Source organism: Tupaia chinensis, unplaced genomic scaffold (assembly GCF_000334495.1).
Source record: "Tupaia chinensis unplaced genomic scaffold, TupChi_1.0 Scaffold140176_1, whole genome shotgun sequence".
NCBI classification, from domain to species: domain Eukaryota; kingdom Metazoa; phylum Chordata; class Mammalia; order Scandentia; family Tupaiidae; genus Tupaia; species Tupaia belangeri.
The window spans coordinates 167,551-187,759 of record NW_006200055.1 but is presented as its reverse complement, the minus strand read 5'-3'; the positions used below and the strand labels follow the sequence as shown (position 1 = coordinate 187,759).

Sequence of the window (20,209 nt, the reverse complement as noted above, 5' to 3'; positions counted from 1 at the left end):
AGCTTCACTAGGCCCAGAGAACCTATTCTCTGTTCACCTGGCCCAGGTTTCTCAGTCTCTAGGACCAGGTTAGGATACCAGATTTTTTTCTCTCCTGAAGTTCAAGGACATAGCTCTATGGTTCTTAGAAGGAGTATGGAAAGTTCACCTGACTTTAGATACTTTTTCCAGGCTGTTCTTAATCTACTTAAACCTAGGTTAAGTCAAATCTGCCCTCCCCTCTCCACAGCTATCATTTTAACCTGACCACTCATCACACTGTCACTGTGGCATCCAGTTCCTTCCAAGGCAGCCCATCCTTGATGCTCTTCTATGTCCTTAGGAGGCAACAGATTTTCCCAAAATGAGCTCCACAGAACACAAAGTGTCTTCCCACGGACAAAGAACACAGGAAAGGTGAGTCATAAAGTTGTCAGGGAATAGCTCTCTATACTGGTCAAAGGAGGAATTATGTTTCCCCAGCAAAATGCCTAGAGCTATAGTAGACTAGTGCTGGAGGACAGGATATCAGAAGCCACAGGCAGATGGGAAGAAGTAGACAGAGGGGAGGGCTTTAATGTTCAGTGGCGAGGGTCTGAGCTAAAATAGTAGCTACTGAAAATAACTCACGGAGCAGGAGTTTTGTCTGAGCATCTGTCAGTGAATAGAGTGAAAAATAACCATTCCAACTTTCCTCTCTTCTGGCCCACCTCTCCCTAGAGTGGAAAGACACAAAGGTTATGCTATGGTTGGAGAGATTAGACAACATGGAAGACTTCTTCTAGGATAGAGGAGTAAGTAAAAGTAGGTAAAATTATATCTGGAAGTTCCCATGTGGCTGGCTGGACTGATGAGAGGACAGTCTATGCAGAGAAAGGACTGTCAGAGGAGCATGGTCTTTTATCAAATGCGTTTTCATTCAAATCCTGGCTCTTCTATCTACCAGCTATGTGTGTAAGCTTCTCAGAAACTAAATTCTTTGATTCATCATGTGGGCATGTTAATAAATCCACAAAACTGTTTGAGAATCCATAATTCAGGATATGCCATATTCCTACCACAAAGTCTGATTCAAAGGTGGTGCTTAGCAAATGCTGTCACATCCTAAGCTCTTATGCCCACCCCCAGTGATCTAAAATCTCTGTAAAACTGGTAGTTGCTTCTCACTGGCACCATTTATGCCCTGCAGGGACAGAGCCTGATGGAATAAGGAGATGGAGCTGGATTCAGCACTGCGTACACTCAATCAGAGTATGCTGTTCTCTGGGCCTGGGCCCTTTGTTCTGCTGGGAGTGCCAGGATTAGAAGCCTTGCATGCCTGGATTTCTGTGCCTGTGTGTGTGCTGTATGTGGCAGCCTTGTCAGGAAATGCCCTTCTATTAGGGCTGGTGGTAGCTGACAAGGCATTTCGAACACCTATGTACCAACTTTTGGGGCTTTTGGCAGCTACCGACTTGATTCTGGCCACGTCCACTGTGCCCAAAGCTCTGGCTGTGCTCTGGGGCTTGTCAGGTGAGATCTCTTTTGGGGCCTGCTTAACTCAGCTCTTCGTCGCCCATGTTGCCTTCATTGCTGAGTCCACAGTGCTGCTGGCCATGGCTATGGACCGCTATGTGGCCATTTGCCAGCCTCTGCGCTATGGGGCATTGCTAACCCAGCGTGTGGTAGGTACAGTGGCTGTGGCTGCTGTGGCCCGTGGTGCCTGTGTCATGACACCCCCTGTGGTCCTGCTCCAGAGACTGCCTTACTGTGGGCAGCGGGTTCTGCCCCACACCTACTGTGAGCACATGGGTGTGGCTCGGTTGGCATGTGGGGACACACGTCCCAACGTCTGGTATGGACTGGCCACTACACTGCTTTCCCCAGTCCTGGATTTAGGGCTCATCGGTGCTTCCTATGCCCTCATCCTCCATGCTGTCTGCCATCTGCCATCCCATGGAGCCCGCAGCAAGGCCCTGAGTACCTGTGGAGCACATGCCAGTGTCATTGCTCTCTTCTACACACCTGCCCTCTTCTCTTTCCTGGCTCATCGTTTTGGTCGCTACACGGTGCCCAGCCACATCCATATCCTACTGGCTAACCTCTACATGGTGGTTCCCCCAGCCCTCAATCCTGTGGTCTATGGAGTACGGACCCAGCAGATTGCTCAGAGGCTCAGGCACTTGCTTCATCTCTGCTGGACAGGGTCAATGAGGAAGGTGAGCCCTGAGATGGCCTCACCACAGGAATAAATGTGCTTCCTATTTTCTCTATTATATACCTCAAATGGCCAAATGCTGAAGGACCCACCTGGATAGAGTTCTAATCATGGGATCTCCACTGTCTACCCCAATGTGCCCCTATGCTTATCCCCAGCCCTGCTCACCCCAGGTAGGCAGAGTTAACTGAATTTATTTCTCCCAACCTGGTTCTACCAAGCTCAGTCTATTCTTGCTATTTCAAACTCTGTGTTGATCTCCTTACATGGATCATGTGCATATAGAAAGGATTAGTCTAGAGAATGATAACCAGAGAAGCCTGGAACACAACCTGGGGGACCAGGATACTGGCTCAGGCTTTCTCTGCCTGGCCAGAAGCTTAGTGAAAGGTGGCTCCGAGTTACATTAAGCAGAAGCTCCACATTCGCTGAAGGGATTCATGCAAAATCAACTGAAGGGATAATGACCAGAACTGCTGAGGAAATGGTGCAATGTGAATAAAACAGAAGGCATCTCTGGAAATGGACAAAATCCTGACCTGGAGCTTGGAAGACTTTTTGGCTTTGATGGGAAGGGAGTGAACAACATTACAGCTGCCTCCTTAAGCAGTTTCCCTACTTCAATCAGATACTGAAGCTGTGGGAAAATGACTCTGGCACCATTTTTCATGCTTCATTTTTCTCTGTTTCTTCACCCTTTCTTCCCTCCAACCCTGCTTCTCTTAAAAGATGTCACAGTTCTAGGGATGCCCACCTAAATGGATCACAGGCATGTTTTCTACTTCATGCAGTTTAGGCTTCCCCACTCATCCTTTTTCTATCTTCTTAACCTCTGTTTTCCTCTAGATCCCATAGTTCCAGTAAGGAGGATTTGATGAACAATGGACCTGTGGTCTTAGGCCAGGAGGGTAAGAAGCTGCAGAGCAAGATTCTCAGCAAGGATTGCCCAAAGAAGTCCTGGGCACGTCTTCCTGGAATTATATATTATACATTCACCTAAGCTCTCAAATCCAGAAGGGGACTTAGGGGCTTCCCTTCCCATGCCTTTGTCTTCTAGATATATGCTGAGGAAAGGATTTCAAAGGATGAGATGAGCAAGCAGAGGTTTTTGCTATAGGGCACGTGCGCTCACCAGAAAGACAGAGAACCAGAAAATGAGAAATCACTCCCTGCCCCCCAGTGCGGATGGCCACACTGCGATCCCTTCTCCTCCATTATTTTCTCAGGACCTTGGGCACACACGCACACATACCCATCATGAGTTCAAGTCACAGGATCTGGGACTCAAACTGTGGTCAACTACATGGGACTCCAGCGACATAGCCATTACGACATCTGCTGGTCCCAAGCAGAGCAGTTTTATGGTAAATGGACACAATATCTGAAGTTGAGGGTGTTTTGAGAACTAAGGAAGCAATGAAGGCTACAAATAACAATATTCTTAATAGAAAAATGGCTGATACACTCTTCGTAAGAAATCTGACATTGTTTTAGGCCCTTAGGTGTCTGCAAAGCACCGCAAAGAAATGACGGGAAGAGAATATTTTAGGGTGGCCAGGACCAAGAACACTGAGCTGTGACTCCTTCTCCAAGCCTCAAGCATCAAATTCTTCCTTTTCTGCAGGAATTCAGAGAGACTAGGGGATTTGAGCCCAGATCCTGTGGCAGATTAAAAAAAATATTGAGAAGAAGTTTTCTTGGACAGGCAGTGAAGGCTGATGGCATCAGGATTAGTGGACTTAGGAGAAGCATTGTCATAGCAAAGTGGGATGAAAAATTTAGGTTTCTTGGATAGTGGAGGAGGTGATTGCTAGAAGTGAGAGCAGGCATATGACAGAGTAGTCCAGTATGGTGTTGCTGAAATTATCCCCCTGGATATACATTTGGGCTTTTATCCAAGGGCATGCAGTTAAGGAAATGTCTTCTGTCCATGAGATTGAACAGGTAGAGTTGCATTTCCTTTTAGAGATTTTTCTCCCTCAAGGTTGAGGGAAAGACCATAATCCCTCCTGAAAGGAATCCATCCGAAGGCCCTCATAGGATGTCTCACATTTGCCTTAATCTGTTTGGACTGAAGGGTGCAGAAAGGTGGGGACAGATGTCATCCTAGGGATGGATGAGAAAGACTGTTTGTTGTGAGAAACTCATTTCCATCCCATCTTTGGAGGCAACAATATGTCACAACATTTTTACCCCTTCCACCTGTGTGTACCTTTTCCCACACCCTTTCATACTCTCAGCCCTTTCAGATGTCGAAATCCGTTTCCCCTCCTACTGGAACTATTCACTTGGACTATAGATAAAAGCCCAGGAGTGCTCCAAGGATTTACACTGCTCCTGCAGCTGGTGCAAGATGCAGCCTGTTCCAGCTCTTCTAACCACTTTGCTGTCGTTGCCTCTGGTGATCTCAGGACAGTCTCAGGTATGGGCAGAGGGTGGAGGTATCATAAGCAGGTAGGGGAAATGGTTTGGTGCCTTGAGCTGGATTTCTGGGAAATCAGGGTGTGGATGTTCGGAGAGTCAAGAAGAACTCCAGTGCAGAAAGACCTCTTCTCCAGAAAATCAGAGAGCTCCGTCAGCCTTTTCTCCTGACTCATGGTATCATACCCAGACATACTTCATTATGGTCAGTGTGTTTGTGGCCACCCTTTTACAGCTGCTGAGAAGTGTGTCAAGCTATGTGGACGAAGGTAACACATGCCATTGTGTGGTCCACCTGACTAACTACCTCAGCCTCCTGCAGCCGCTGGAGCAGCTACAAAATTCAGCCCAGGAGCTCATTGGCAAGTATGAGCAGGAGCTGTTCAGAGTGAGTGCTGGATCTGTGGGCTGTGACTGGGGTTTTGAAACTGCAGCCTCTACTACACCCAGAATGAAATAAGTCATGACAGTAGAGAAGGAGCTAAGGAAACAGCCTTTATCTTTGAAATTAATCTTTAGAATATAGGGGAAGCTTGGTATTATTCTTGGAATCCCTGTTGGTAACAGCGGAGAATAGAAAGACTATGTAGGCAGTACTTCCCCCTTTAATGGGTAAATTAATGAGTATGAGTTCCCTGAAAGATGTGAAGAGGGTAACTCAGGCATAGCATAGGATAATAAAAGACTTGAAAGTGAGATGACTAGTGCAAAGGAGTAAGTCTAAACTGAAGAATTAACATAGAAGCATTATGGGCAGGGACTTGTAGGCCAGGTTCAAAAGCTTAGGGTTGATCCAATAAGTAAGGATGAATGAATAGAAGCATTGCCTCTGCAATATAATTTGTTCAGTTTCTTATTATGATCTTCACTTGTGGAGCTTCTGAGAAGTTTGACGGGATGTGGCCAGACTAAAAGCTGGGAGTCTATTTATTCATTCATGCACTTGGCCGCTTCCTAAGGAATGTCTTCTAAAAGAAAAGGAAAAGATAATATAGGTGGTATGAAGTTAAGAATTTTCTTTCTGCAGTGAAAAGAAGGATATAAGTGTCCTCAGTTGTGAAATGAGAATAACACTAATGCCCACCTCTAGGATGGTCAATAGAAATAAAAAAAGATGACAACTATGAGAGTGCTTTGTAATCTGTATGGCCCTGGGAAAATGAGAATGACTGGGAAGAGCCACAAATGTTGACAATTGAGGGAATTGCCTGTCACCTTACGCCCAGGTCAGTAAGTCTGTATATACCAACGAAGATCAAGACAACCAGATTCTGGACGTACGCCATAGAACGGAGCCCAGGAATCCCAGTACCCTTATCTTCCCCTATAACACCTCAACCTTCAACCTGCTGCACCTGGAGCTGGAGAAAGCACAGAAGTTGGTGACTCAGCTTAAGGACAAGAAAGGGGTTGATGGGGCTGAGGGTCTTCTCCACCAGCTCCAGAGTCAGGTATGTGGATAGGTCAAAGAACTCCCTCCCCTTCACAGCCTGCTATCTTAGCTAATCTTGCATATTTGAAAATTCCCCAAATCATTTTTTTTTTAGAGGAAGAAGACCCTGGGCTGAGAAATATGAGAATCTGAGTTCAGTTTTTTAGGACACTCTGTGACCCACATATCTGACATTGCTTTTCTTTAGGTGATGAATGCCAGTCTCATACTCAAGCTCCTGACAGAGTCTGATCCATGCAACTTCAGTACTCTTCAACAGGAGGTGGATGTTCTTGAGGGCCAACTAAGCAAGTGTGAGAGGGAAAGGGAACAGCAACAGGCCTCCAGATACTCTGGTCTACCCTTGCCCCCTGGTGAGTTCATGGACTGAACTTCCCGAGATCTTGTCTCCCCAGAGACTAGGTTGGGATTACAAGGTTGGTTATGTCATACTGAGGGGAGGACAGTAAAGGTATTTATGGAGAATAAATCTTTCATTTCCCATTTTGTGTCACTGAGGGATGCAGACGAAGATTGGTATATTCTCATATGTGAGTATACTCATATATACATAATCAGACATACACACCAACTTTCATTCATGCAAAATCAACTTTTTTATATATGTGTATGCACTCATGCGCATGAACATACATTCAGATTCACACACGCTTATTATTCTTTTGCACTCTGCTCTCTATGGATTGTGTGCATTGCACCTAGCTCTTACCTTGCCGGCTCTTTCCTCTAGGTTCTTGTGCTCATAAAGGACTCCTGGCAGTCAGCAGGCCCTTTGTGGTAGGGCTTAATTGGAAAGGCTTCTCACACAAGGCAGGTTCCTGGGGTCGAGACTCAGCGCCGAATTCAACCTCTTCACTATACTGGGTAGCTCCTCTGCAAACAGATGGCAGGTAAGTCCTGGATGACTGCTCTTCTGCAGCTGGGCATATTCCCAATGTTCCTTACCCTTATTTTGACAGTTATTTTTCTAGCCATATCCCAGCTTCCCCTTCTAATTTAGCTGTGCTCCTGGGCAAACCCAGCTTAAGCCTGATAGAGCCCTCCTAATGTTCCTCTCACAATGTAAGTATGAACCAGACTGCCTTGAGCTAACTTCACAAACCCACTCTCTGAAACATTTAATCCCATAGTAATTCAAAGATGATTCTATCTCTAGTCTGATCCTTTCTCAAGGACAAACTCTTCTATACCTGGGCTTCAGAATCCTAACTTTCTGCCTAGAAAGAAGCTTAGAGGATGATTGTGGTCAAGTTTGAGACTTGGAGTCAGCCAATCTGAGTTTGAATATCAGCACTGTCAATTAAATTAAGTGACCTTGGGTAAATGAATTAACATTTTAGACCCTTTCTTAGCCATCTGTAAAATGAGGATAATTAAATGTGTGAGGGGATTATATAGATGGATGTATTAGGTGCTGATAAATTTTATTAAATGAAAGAATGGTTAAGTGAATCAATCAGTCAATAAATGAGCCCTTCAATAAATCATCAGCCTGACTAGGAAGGTAGGCACAGCTCACAGAGTATTTAGAGTCATTTTGTGGGGAAGTGTCTACAGACCCAGTTGAGTACAGGTCTTGGGAGGGAGGGTTGAAAGTGAGTTGAACCAATCACTGAAGAGTCTCAGTTGAAGTTCCCCTCAGAAAGATTAGCATTATTGGCCCAGACTCTATGGTGTAGCCAGTAGCACGTCAGACTATGGATCTAAAAGCCACATGGCAACCACAGTTTGAGTCCCCAGCCTGGTTCACCAGAAAACATGACTAGTACATATGGATATAGTCAGAATCCTGGCAAGGTCATGGCATGACTGAGCCCTGTGGAGTGCATTTGTCTTTGTCTTTCTCTCATTTATACAAATGTACCCTATAATGAATTAAAAAAAAAAAACAGGAAAAAAATCAAGAAAGATAACCATTACTGATAATAATACTCACCAATTCCTACAGACTCTTCGTAGCATGTAAATACATTGATTTGCAAACATTTGGTATTTGAATTCTCAGACAATCCTGTGGGTAAGTCAGGATTACTGCCTAATGTTAAGGGAGGAGAAAACTCATAACTCATGGATAATTTAAGGGACTTTCCAAAGTGACATGTGAGTAAAAATCTCTCTGAATCCAGTTCCAGGAAAAAGGCACTGGAGTCTAAGAAGTGTCCATAAAGAAGAAAGCAATAGCTACCCCTTGTTCATTGCTCACTTTGAGACACTCTAATGATTATTTTTTTCACAATATCTTGGTTAGTCCTGACAATCAATGAAGTAGATTGTTTTGTTATTCTTTTACAGATTTTAGTTATGAGCTGGGTAACTTTGAACAAACTACTTAATTTTTTTTAGACCTATCCTCTTAATCTGGGAGGATAAAGCATACTGTATTACAGGATTTTTTTCTTATTATTATAGTTCCATTTATACTATTATTATTAAATGTATTATAATTATAGTTACCAGTGTTTTTATTACTTTTAACAATTAGTTTGTCACCATAGTATGTGGTAAGTAAAAGAAGATGGATTAAAAATGAATTCTGTTTGATTCCAAAAGGCCTATTCTTAATCGGCACACTAACCTGCTAATTTTTAAAGCATTCTGTTGCTCTACTTAATGCTGTCACCTAATGATTTTGATGGGGGTCTTGGTCTAGGTACTTTGACTATTACCAGCTGTACAAGTCTTATAATGACCTGGTGTTGCTGAAGAACTATAAGGAGTGGTTTATGGGCTATGGCGATGGCAGTGGCAATACAGTGTATGAGAACTTCATGTACTTTAATTACTACGGCACAAGTGACATGGCCAAGGTGGACCTGTCCTCCAATACCCTAGTGCTGCAGCGCCCATTGTCTGGTGCCACCTACAATAATCGCTTTTCCTATGCTGGCGTGCCCTGGAAGGCCTTACATTTTGCTGGTGATGAGAAGGGGCTGTGGGTGCTCTATGCCACTGAGGAGAGCAAGGGCAACCTGGTTGTGAGTCGTCTCAACGCCAGCAGCCTCGAAGTGGAGGAGACCTGGCACACCAGCCAGTACAAGCCAGCTTTATCAGGGGCCTTCATGGCTTGTGGGGTGCTCTATGCCTTACGCTCACTGAACATCCACCAAGAGGAGATCTTCTATGCATTTGATACCACCACTGGGCAGGAATACCACATCAGCATCCTGTTGGACAAGGTGATGGAAACGCTGCAGGGCATCAATTACTGCCCCTCGGACCACAGACTGTATGTCTACAGTGAGGGCTTCCTAGTGTATTACGACCTCACCTTCCTGACCCCAACACGCAAACCACCAAAATCATTAGCCAAATGGCCCTTCGGGGTTCATGCTTTGTCCAAATCTGTCAAACCTATCATGCCTTCCAAGCCCTGAGACTCCAGGGCTGGGCAGGGCATTGGTAGAAGTGTGTCTTTCTTCTCTCTTCCAGGAGAACCCCCCTTCACATTAAACCCATGGGTTCTAATTGGTAGGGGACATTGATTATTATATCTAGTTAGTTCTTCATGTGATTAGTATATCAACACATTAAACTTCTCTTTAATAATGGTTTAGGTAGATTTGATTGAAACCAAAATATTATAGCTAGAGAAATGTTATATCCTCTTTCTTATATTTTGGCCTTTCATATTCCATTTGAAAACTATGAATCCAAAACTTATAAGCAAAGTGATGTGTACTGATTAAATGTATAAAACAAAATAAAATAAAAAAGAAAACTATGAATCCAGCTTGTAGAATTCCAGAGTTCTGTGACTTAGAATTGTTAATCTCAGATGGATAACATCTGATCCAGGCCAGAATGTGCAGGGAGGCTGGTCATTAGAGTGGGATACAGAAGATTCCACTCTTATTCCTATCCTCTTGTAGGGCCCCTGGGAAGAAAAGGGTTAGGATACTGGTCTGAAATTAATTCTTTTTTTTTTTTTTTTGGAGAGGTTTTTGCTATAGGGCGCGTGCGCTCGCCAGACAGACAGAGAGAGACAGAGAGATAGAAAGCGAGAAATCACCCCCCAGGGGGGTGGCCACGCCGCAATCCCTTCTCCTCCATTCTCCTCTCGGGATCTTGGGCACGCACGCACACGCTCCCAGCGTGAGTTTTAAGCCACCAGGTCTGGGACGCGAACCACGGTCGACTACGTGGGAGTCCAGCGACATAGCCATTACGCTACTTTTTTTTTTTCACATTTATTTTTTTTTTTTTTTTTTGGTCTGAAATTAATTTTTTTTTTTTTTTTTTGGAGAGGTTTTTGCTATAGGGCGCGTGCGCTCGCCAGACAGACAGAGAGAGACAGAGAGATAGAAAGCGAGAAATCACCCCCCAGGGGGGTGGCCACGCCGCAATCCCTTCTCCTCCATTCTCCTCTCGGGATCTTGGGCACGCACGCACACGCTCCCAGCGTGAGTTTTAAGCCACCAGGTCTGGGACGCGAACCACGGTCGACTACGTGGGAGTCCAGCGACATAGCCATTACGCTAACTGCTTGTCCCTGAAATTAATTCTTCACTGTCTTGGATCAATCTCACTTTTGGGTGCAGTTGAGAAAGGTGCCTAGCCTTAGTCCTCCTCTAGAAAGTTGATACATTGTAACTGAACAGTAAAACGATCTGATATGGATTGTGCTAAGAGTCACATGTTCTCAATAAAGAATCCTTGATGTGATAGCAAGAAATCTCCTGGCTAGTTGCCTTTCATCTCTTTTCTTCAACACACTAAAAATGTAGGGGCTTGAATTACGCGTTTTCTGTATCTGTCTGCATGGTGTTCTCCCCACCAGGCAGGTGGAAGAAATGGACGACTCCGGAACTGAAATCGTCCCAGTCACACAGAGGATGCATACACTTCACACATATGTACATACGTACATAAATGTACTTTTAATAAAATACATCCATCCTCACTGTTATATAGGCAATATTATCATTTACGCTCAAATATCAACAAAGACAGAAATACATATTTTTAACATATTCACTATTAAAAATTTCATCAACTTCCAAATAAAAATTAAACACCATCCTCCAAATTTGTATGGGACTGAAAATCTGACTTTTTTGTTGCCAGAACCCGTCTCCTTAGAAATTTGACTATGAATTGCCTTTATTTACCTCTTCATGTATAGAAATCTCTGTCCCTTAGTGCTTTGACTCAAAGGTGAGTGCTTAAGACTGTAAATAAACATTGAAACAAATCATTCTAAAAATTCTGTCATAATGACATATAGAAAAGACTAAACAATATATGAATAAAAAGAGTGTCTCAAGGAATAGCTTATTCACCTTTAGTTTGGGATGCACCTACAGGGAGCTTCCTTGGCTATCCCTGCTCCTGTTTCCTAGAGCAGAGGAAATCTCTCCCCACCTTCCCACCACCACATGGGAGCACTCTCAGTTACAGATTCCAAAATCAAACCAGTAGGCAGGGTAGAGGTTAAGGTGCTGGATTCTGCATGGTTGACTCCATGGTTTTAGTACCGGACCCATCAGTTTGCGAATCACACCGGGTGCATACGCATACATGCCCAATCCTGAGAGCGGACTGGAGGAAAAAAAGTTGTGGTGTGATTATTCTCTGGGGGTGGGGAGTGGTGGTGATTTCTCACTCCTACCCACCTCTGGCAAGTGCATGTACCCTATAGCATAAAACTAAAACTAAATCCTGAAATCTAGACCCAGAGAAAAACATGAACTTCACACCCACATGCAACCTTAATTCTTCCTGCATTTTTCTTCCTAAGGTTTATGTTTTCCCTATCATTAATAAAATCAATGAACTCCTTCCTATGGAGGAGACTCCAGTCTTACTGATGGGGATGTGGTTTTATCTATGGCTTTAATAGACCTAAGTTATTATACAAGAAGGTGTAGTTCCTATAAGTAACCTATACCCAGCACCACACAGAAACATATATTCCATATATAAAATTTTACTAGATTAATACTCAGAATGTTGTCATCATTTTTATGAAAGACTGGTTTATTTTATTATACAAATGTGGACTTCCCCAAATATGTCCTTTTTCCTCAGACAGTCCTGACAGACTATGAGGCTAGAGTTGACATCACAATATCCTTTTGAAGATGCCATGCCCTTGGTGGGTGGGGCAGGAGGGGCAGCCCTAGGAGGAGTAATCACCATTCAGTCCACCGTGAGCCAAGTATGAATCAGTAGCCACACCAGGCCTCACCTGGGCCACATCTGGAGACCAGGGGTGAGGGTACAACAATGCAAAATAACTGGTCCTAGCCTGGTTACTCATCTCTTTTAAGGCAACAAAGAAACTAGACTGTGGTCTGAGAACACAATATCTGAGACAAAGATCAACAGAAACCTTCATCCTCACCCCTTCTGCCCCTGCTTCTACCTGCTCTACTTCTGCCTATGCTCTAAGATCCATGCCGCATGTCATCACTCGAACATCCAGGATGCCCCAGTCTGGACGTCCTTCAGGTCTGCCTGCAGACAACAGCATCTCTTCAAGTATCACACGAGTGATAGTGAAGACACCAGGCAATCAGAAAGACTTTATGGTAGCTGATGACATCTCAGTGAGGCAGTTCAAGGAGAAGCTATCAGCTCACTTCAAATGCCAAATGGACCAACTAGTGCTGGTCTTCATGGGCCGCCTTCTAAAAGACCACGACACGTTGAGTCAGAGGGGCATCATGGATGGCCACACCATCTACCTGGTCATCAAGTCCAATCGTGGCTCCAGATCCTTAGCCCATTCATCTCAGAACCTGACAACCAATGAGTCCTACCACCAGGACAGAAATACCAAAGGAAACTGCAGTGGAGTGCGCCAACCTGCTGGTGTGAGTCAAGTTCCTGCAGAATCAGCTCCCTTTGTAGAGTCTGATGTACCCAAGGTGCATACTCAGGACCTGGAAGTAGGCACTCTAGAGCACATAGCACAGATGCTGGAGAATCCTACCATCCAGCGACTTCTATCCAACATGGAATTCATGCGACAGTTCATCTCAGAACATCCAGACATGCAGCAACTGATGCAGCAGAACCCAGAGGTCTCACACCTCCTCGACAATTCTGACATCCTATGGCAGACTCTGGAGCTGGCCAGGAACCTTGCCATGATCCAAGAGATAATGCACATCCAGCAATCAGCACAGAACCTTGAGCATCCACTAAACTCCCAGTCATATCTGGGCTTAGAGACAACCCCAGGTGGGAACAATGTCCTGGGTCAGAGGTATGCTGATTTAAACCAAATGCTCAGCAGCATACAAGATCCCCTTGGGGACAACCCTTTCACAGCTCTTTTGGCAGGACAAATGACAGAAGAAGTCCAGTCCTCACCTCCACCTCCACCACTATCCCAGGAATGGCAGGACCAGCTTCCACAGCTCCCTACAACTCGAGTCATCTATTCTAGCTCTTGTGGTTTGTCCTCAATCACCTCAGCCAATGCCATACCTAACAGTCTCAACCATACTTCCAGGGCTGATACTGCCAATATCTCCACTAAGGGCCAGAGTCATATCTGTGCCATTCACCAGTCAGCTGGGATACCAGCTTTACCTAGCATGCAGCTCACCCAGAACACCCAGGAAGAAGACAATGATGGCACCATCTCTCTAGCAAGCTCTGACCAGAGATTGGAAGATGATCTCCAGCTTTCAGACGAACAGACCAGCTCCCAGGTCACAGGAGGCATGATGCAGTTGCTAATGAACAACCCTTACCTGGCAGCTCAGATGATGTTGTTCATGAGTATGCCCCAGCTGGGTGAACAGTGGAGGCAGCAATTGCCCACATTCCTGCAGCAGACACAGCTTTCTGACCTGCTTGTAGCTCTAGGCAACCCTAAAACATCACAAGCAATCTTGCAAATTGAGCAGGGTCTCCAGCTTTTGGCCACAGAGGCTCCTGTTCTTTTGCCCTGGGTTGCACCATACCTTTGGGGCTTGGGTTGGCTTCCTACCCCAAGTAGTAGCTACCCTGATACAGTGTCCTGGGCCTGGAATATGCCAGAAATGACTGAACCCAAAGGGACTGAGTGCTGCCATAATTCTGGAGCAGTTCTGCAGAGTCTACAATCCCTCGCTGGAGACACTTCTAACCCTCTACAAGCTCCTGAGATTCGTTTCAGCAAGCAGATGGAATCTCTCCAGGCTATGGGATTTGGGAACCATGATGCCAATCTACAGGCACTCATTGCTACTGAGGGAGACACCAATGCTGCTATCCGTAAGCTTAAGAGATCCCAGGGTTTCTGACCACCACGTCTACCTGTTTTCTTGCTACCTGCCTGCTGACCCATTTGAACACCTCATCTCCATTCCCTGCCTCCCCTGATGCTTTCAGACAAAGGTCCTGGAGTGGAAGAAACAAACCAATGTTTTCTCTACTGCATAATGGACCATTGGCCAAGGCTGGAAGATCTGTCAATAAAATGGCTACACTCACTTGTCCACATCTGAGGTTTGGCTGTTCCTTTTGCAAAAAGGCAACTCATTGTGCATGATAGATAGTCTTGTCTCACCCACCACACATACATGAACATACACAAACACACCAGAAAAACCTTTTACTATAGAGATTAAAAGGTCACAGTTGCACATACTATGCTTAAATAGCCAAGAACACTTATATGTTGCCTCAGGTGTGCACACACATAGAAGGTCATATATCCATAGATTCACATGTTTACACACACAGAGTCAACACATGGGTATACATATCCATGTGCATACACAGATACACACACATGCCTGGAGGACATAAACAGATCCACATGTAGAGAAAGGTGATAGTAGCATTCCTATTCAAAGGGAAATACATTACTTAGGTAGAACTGTATACTTAGTTATAAGTGAAATGGGTTTCTCAAACCCAGATTGTTAAAGTTTATGGTGGAAGGATAACCTGGTGGAACAGGGTAGAAGTAATCCACCAGTCAACCAAGAAGACCCTAAAAACGCTTTTTATAATCAGAACCTGTCACTAATTGCCATTGCCATAACTACAGAACTTTGATAGGCTATTACTACTCTCTCTTTACTAAACAGAGAGACAGCCTCTAACTGCATATTTCAGTCATCAAAAGAAACCCTCCATGGAGCACAGAATCTTCTAAGAATGTTACACATTTCATCATATTTTGTTTGTAGCTTTGGTTTTCTTTCTTTCTTTCTTGTTTTCGGAAAGGTTTTTGCTATAGGGCACGTGTACTCACCAGAAAGACAGAGACAGAGAGACTGAAAGTGAGAAATCATGTACTGGGGGGATGGCCATGTTGCACTCCCTTCTCCTTCATTTTCCTCTCGGGATCTTGGGCACACATGCACATGCCCCTGGTGTGAGTTTAAGCCACTGGGTTTGGGACTCAAATTGCAGTCCAGGGTCTCCAGCTTTTGGCCACAGAGGCTCCTGTTCTTTTGCCCTGGGTTGCACCATACCTTTGGGGCTTGGGTTGGCTTCCTACCCCAAGTAGTAGCTACCCTGATACAGTGTCCTGGGCCTGGAATATGCCAGAAATGACTGAACCCAAAGGGACTGAGTGCTGCCATAATTCTGGAGCAGTTCTGCAGAGTCTACAATCCCTCGCTGGAGACACTTCTAACCCTCTACAAGCTCCTGAGATTCGTTTCAGCAAGCAGATGGAATCTCTCCAGGCTATGGGATTTGGGAACCATGATGCCAATCTACAGGCACTCATTGCTACTGAGGGAGACACCAATGCTGCTATCCGTAAGCTTAAGAGATCCCAGGGTTTCTGACCACCACGTCTACCTGTTTTCTTGCTACCTGCCTGCTGACCCATTTGAACACCTCATCTCCATTCCCTGCCTCCCCTGATGCTTTCAGACAAAGGTCCTGGAGTGGAAGAAACAAACCAATGTTTTCTCTACTGCATAATGGACCATTGGCCAAGGCTGGAAGATCTGTCAATAAAATGGCTACACTCACTTGTCCACATCTGAGGTTTGGCTGTTCCTTTTGCAAAAAGGCAACTCATTGTGCATGATAGATAGTCTTGTCTCACCCACCACACATACATGAACATACACAAACACACCAGAAAAACCTTTTACTATAGAGATTAAAAGGTCACAGTTGCACATACTATGCTTAAATAGCCAAGAACACTTATATGTTGCCTCAGGTGTGCACACACATAGAAGGTCATATATCCATAGATTCACATGTTTACACACACAGAGTCAACACATGGGTATACATATCCATGTGCATACACAGATACACACACATGCCTGGAGGACATAAACAGATCCACATGTAGAGAAAGGTGATAGTAGCATTCCTATTCAAAGGGAAATACATTACTTAGGTAGAACTGTATACTTAGTTATAAGTGAAATGGGTTTCTCAAACCCAGATTGTTAAAGTTTATGGTGGAAGGATAACCTGGTGGAACAGGGTAGAAGTAATCCACCAGTCAACCAAGAAGACCCTAAAAACGCTTTTTATAATCAGAACCTGTCACTAATTGCCATTGCCATAACTACAGAACTTTGATAGGCTATTACTACTCTCTCTTTACTAAACAGAGAGACAGCCTCTAACTGCATATTTCAGTCATCAAAAGAAACCCTCCATGGAGCACAGAATCTTCTAAGAATGTTACACATTTCATCATATTTTGTTTGTAGCTTTGGTTTTCTTTCTTTCTTTCTTGTTTTCGGAAAGGTTTTTGCTATAGGGCACGTGTACTCACCAGAAAGACAGAGACAGAGAGACTGAAAGTGAGAAATCATGTACTGGGGGGATGGCCATGTTGCACTCCCTTCTCCTTCATTTTCCTCTCGGGATCTTGGGCACACATGCACATGCCCCTGGTGTGAGTTTAAGCCACTGGGTTTGGGACTCAAATTGCAGTCGGCTATGTGAGAGTCCAGCAACATAGCCATTATGCCATCTGCTGGTCCTATAGCTTTGGTTTTCTACAGTTGCCAAGGTCCTATCTTCTGTCTGCCTCACCCAGAGTATCTCTACCTAGCAGGATGAGCAATTGATTGTGGCTTAATTATTAAATTATTTAATAAGTGCTTGGCAGAATTTGATGTCATTGAAAACATAGCAGTGAAAAACAAAGGTCCATTATTTGTGGAGTTCACTTTCATTTGTGGATGTACAGATGTATTCCAATTAATCACAGATATGCTAGTTGGTAAGTACTATGAAGAAAAATAAATTGGGATAAGCTATTGTAAATAAGGTGATCAGGAAAAGCCTGTCTGAGAAGGTGATATCTGGACAGAAATCAGTACAATATGGGAAAGCTAAATATGTAATTCCCTGGGAGAAGGATGATTCAGGAAGAGAAGGCTGCATAAATAAAAGCCCCAAGGGGAGGTATTCTGTTATATTTGAATAGTAACAAGAAGGTGATGCAGCTGAAATGGAGTGAACAAAAAGTGGGGTTTAGGAAGAAATAGGACCGTGAAGATCTTTGTAGGGCTGGTGAGGACTTTGAAGTTGCCTATGAAATAAAGTCATTGGTGGGTTTTGAGCAAAGGAATGGGATAATTCAGTTGATCAACCTGGCTGCTGAGTGGAGAACAGACTGTGTAGAAGGATACTAGGAAAGCTGTGAAGTTGGTTAGAAGGTCAGAGAAGGTAGTGTCTGGGACTAGGGTGGGGCCAGTGGAGTGGTGAGTAATGAATAGAATCTAAAGGGGACTCTCAGATCTGTGTGCTCTTTAACAGATTCCCGACCTTTCACCCTTGCCGTTGACACCAGCAAGAATTAAGTATGGGTCCACTGACTTCCAAGTGCTTCTAGCCAGCCCACTCTTGAAAACCTGTGTCATCCTCATGACCTACCAAAAAGGTAGCACTCGAGAAAAAATTGTAGCTAAAATATTTTTTTTTACCTTCCCATTAAGATGTATTTTAATTGGATTAAGCTTTATATCCTTTCTTTATTGCATTAGTTTACATAAAATGCTCAGTTTTTTATGTCATTTAAAAATTTTTATACCAAGATGCTCTGAAAATTTCTCATGTGATTCAATTTCTCACATATTATTAATTCTCTGAACCTTTCCACCCTACCATTTAGAGCTCATAACTTGGCAACAACAAAACCCTCGTATCTATAACCTTCTTTCTAAAGACTTCATGGTCTCACTGTAAGAGAAATCTGTCTACTAAGAACTCTACATCTTAGCAGCAGCATCTTTCATTCCTTCAGACTCAGACAGGGGTGCCACTCTGATACCTTTCTTGCTACTTCTTTTTTCTTTTTGGAGAGGTTTTTGCTAGAGGGTGCGTGAGTTTGCTAGAAAGACAGAGAGAAACAGAGAAACAGAAAGTGATAAATCACCTCCTAAGGGGATGGCCACACTGCAACTCCTTCTCCTCCCTTTTCTTGGGATCTTGGGCACACAAACACACGTGCCCAGCATGAGTTTAAGTCACTGGGTCCGGCACTTGAACCACGGTTGACTCCATGGGAGTCTAGTTACATAGCCATTACACCAACTGCCGGTACCTTTCTTGCTACTTCTTGACCTTAGTTCTCTAGCTTCAAGACTATTACATGATTTATCAGTATAATCCTCTGGCCTAACCCTCATTTAGTAAAATCATCATAGTCATATGCAACTCATGGCCTAATTTTGGTCGGCAGAGAATAAGCATACTGTTATGCCAACTAGTTCATTTAAACTTATTATCAAAGGGCATAATTAATTGCTTAGTAATTATTTTATTAATTTTTTAAAGGTTTTTGCCATAGGCCCTGTGAGCCTGCTGAAAAAGATAGAGAGAGACGATGAGAGGAAAAGTGAGAATTTACCCCTGGGAGTGTGTGCGTGTATGGGGTGGAGGGATGGCCATACTACAGTCCCTTTTCTTCCACTCTCCTCATGGGATTTCCTTAACCACCATGCCACCTGCTCCCTCCACTTGACTCACCTATCCCTTAGTAATTCTAATGGCGTTTTCTTGGTCAGATCATTCTCAGCTGAGTATGCATTAGAATAGTCTGGAGATTTCTAAACTACCTTTCCAGTATTTCTGATCCAGGAGTTCTAGAGTGAAGCCCAGATTTTTTATTTCTAGTAAGACTGCAGGTAATGCTGATGCTACTGGTCTATAGATCATAGCAGGAGGTCTATTGACTTAGTCAATTCCCTATCTTATTCTTTGAGATTATTATTTCATGACTTTCCTGCTTTTTTAAAATCAACATTCCATTTTCTTTTTTAAATTTAAATTTATTTTTATTATTATCATACATTCCATCATTGTATATCTCTATAGTGTGCAGTATAGTTTTTTAATATATACAAGTAATATATGACACTCAAGTCAAGGCTATTACCATATACATAATTTTCAGCAGAGAATTTTCTTTTTTCTGCTAAGTGTTTCTTCCCTTTGTGACATTGCCTTTCTATTCTGAATCTTGGCTTGCATTTTGCTTATTTAAACAAGACAAAAGTGATCAGAAGTGACTTCTGTGTGTCCACCTCCAACTGAGCAACTAACTTGCATTTGTACTTACTCCCTACCTTCCATTCTGTTGCAATGAATAATCTGTCCTTGCTTCTAAATCAAGCTCTTCACTTGGGTGCTGGCTTCCAACCTCTCTAACCTATCTAGTCAAGGACTTTTATCATTGTTTTCTGTTCCTCCTGCATTGTTTTTCCTCCTCATTGGATTGTCCTCATCAGAATAAAAATATCATGTACCAGTCTCATCTTAACAAAACTAAACTATAAAACCTTTACCCCACGTTGTCTCATAGCCATGATTACCATGATTTTTTTTAAAATTATTTTTTCTTTTATTTTTTTATGTTTAATCACTGTATACCTTTACAACATTGAAAATAAATTTCCCCAGCATATCCTGTATGTTAGTCCAATCAAAGAACTGGATCCACTTCCTTTCAAATTATTTGCCACTAAACACACTCCAGGCTTTCTGTCCCTACCATTCTTTAAAAGCTGGTCTCATCATGATCTTCAGTTCTCTCTTTTGTCAAATCCAGTGGCCATGGGACCAGCAGTTAGCGTAATGGCTATGTTGCTGGATTCTCATGTGGTCGACCGTGGTTCGCGTCCCGGACCCGGTGGCTTGAGGCTCACGCCGGGCACGTGTGTGTGAGTGCCCAGGATCCTGGAGGAGAATGGAGGAGAAGGGATTGCGGCGTGCGCATGACCCTC

General features: G+C 43.7%; 3 protein-coding genes across 3 annotated transcripts; all 3 read left to right on the top strand.

Annotated features, from left to right (window-relative positions):
- The first annotated feature begins 1,193 nt into the window (after positions 1 to 1,193).
- LOC106736439 (olfactory receptor 52D1-like) lies at positions 1,194 to 2,210 on the top strand. Its single transcript, XM_014593292.1, has one exon. It carries the CDS (start codon positions 1,194 to 1,196, stop codon positions 2,208 to 2,210), a length of 1,017 nt encoding a protein of 338 aa, XP_014448778.1.
- Positions 2,211 to 4,529: 2,319 nt separating this feature from the next.
- On the top strand, positions 4,530 to 9,424 carry LOC102476287 (olfactomedin-4). Its single transcript, XM_006162538.1, has 6 exons — positions 4,530 to 4,598; positions 4,833 to 4,985; positions 5,824 to 6,048; positions 6,238 to 6,403; positions 6,781 to 6,940; positions 8,701 to 9,424. The coding sequence occupies exons 1-6, from the start codon at positions 4,530 to 4,532 to the stop codon at positions 9,422 to 9,424; spliced, it is 1,497 nt and encodes a 498-aa protein (XP_006162600.1).
- Positions 9,425 to 12,165: 2,741 nt separating this feature from the next.
- UBQLNL (ubiquilin like) lies at positions 12,166 to 14,482 on the top strand. Its single transcript, XM_006162528.2, has one exon. It carries the CDS (start codon positions 12,446 to 12,448, stop codon positions 14,285 to 14,287), a length of 1,842 nt encoding a protein of 613 aa, XP_006162590.1. The 5' UTR covers positions 12,166 to 12,445; the 3' UTR covers positions 14,288 to 14,482.
- The last annotated feature ends 5,727 nt before the right edge of the window (positions 14,483 to 20,209 follow it).

Coding starts and splice junctions, on each gene's coding strand:
- LOC106736439 (XM_014593292.1), top strand. CDS start 1,194: ATGGAGCTGGATTCAGCACTGCGTACACTCAATCAGAGTATGCTGTTC.
- UBQLNL (XM_006162528.2), top strand. CDS start 12,446: ATGCCGCATGTCATCACTCGAACATCCAGGATGCCCCAGTCTGGACGT.
- LOC102476287 (XM_006162538.1), top strand. CDS start 4,530: ATGCAGCCTGTTCCAGCTCTTCTAACCACTTTGCTGTCGTTGCCTCTG. Junction 4,986..5,823: donor ATGAGCAGGAGCTGTTCAGA/GTGAGTGCTGGA, acceptor CCTTACGCCCAG/GTCAGTAAGTCTGTATATAC. Junction 6,049..6,237: donor TCCACCAGCTCCAGAGTCAG/GTATGTGGATAG, acceptor GCTTTTCTTTAG/GTGATGAATGCCAGTCTCAT.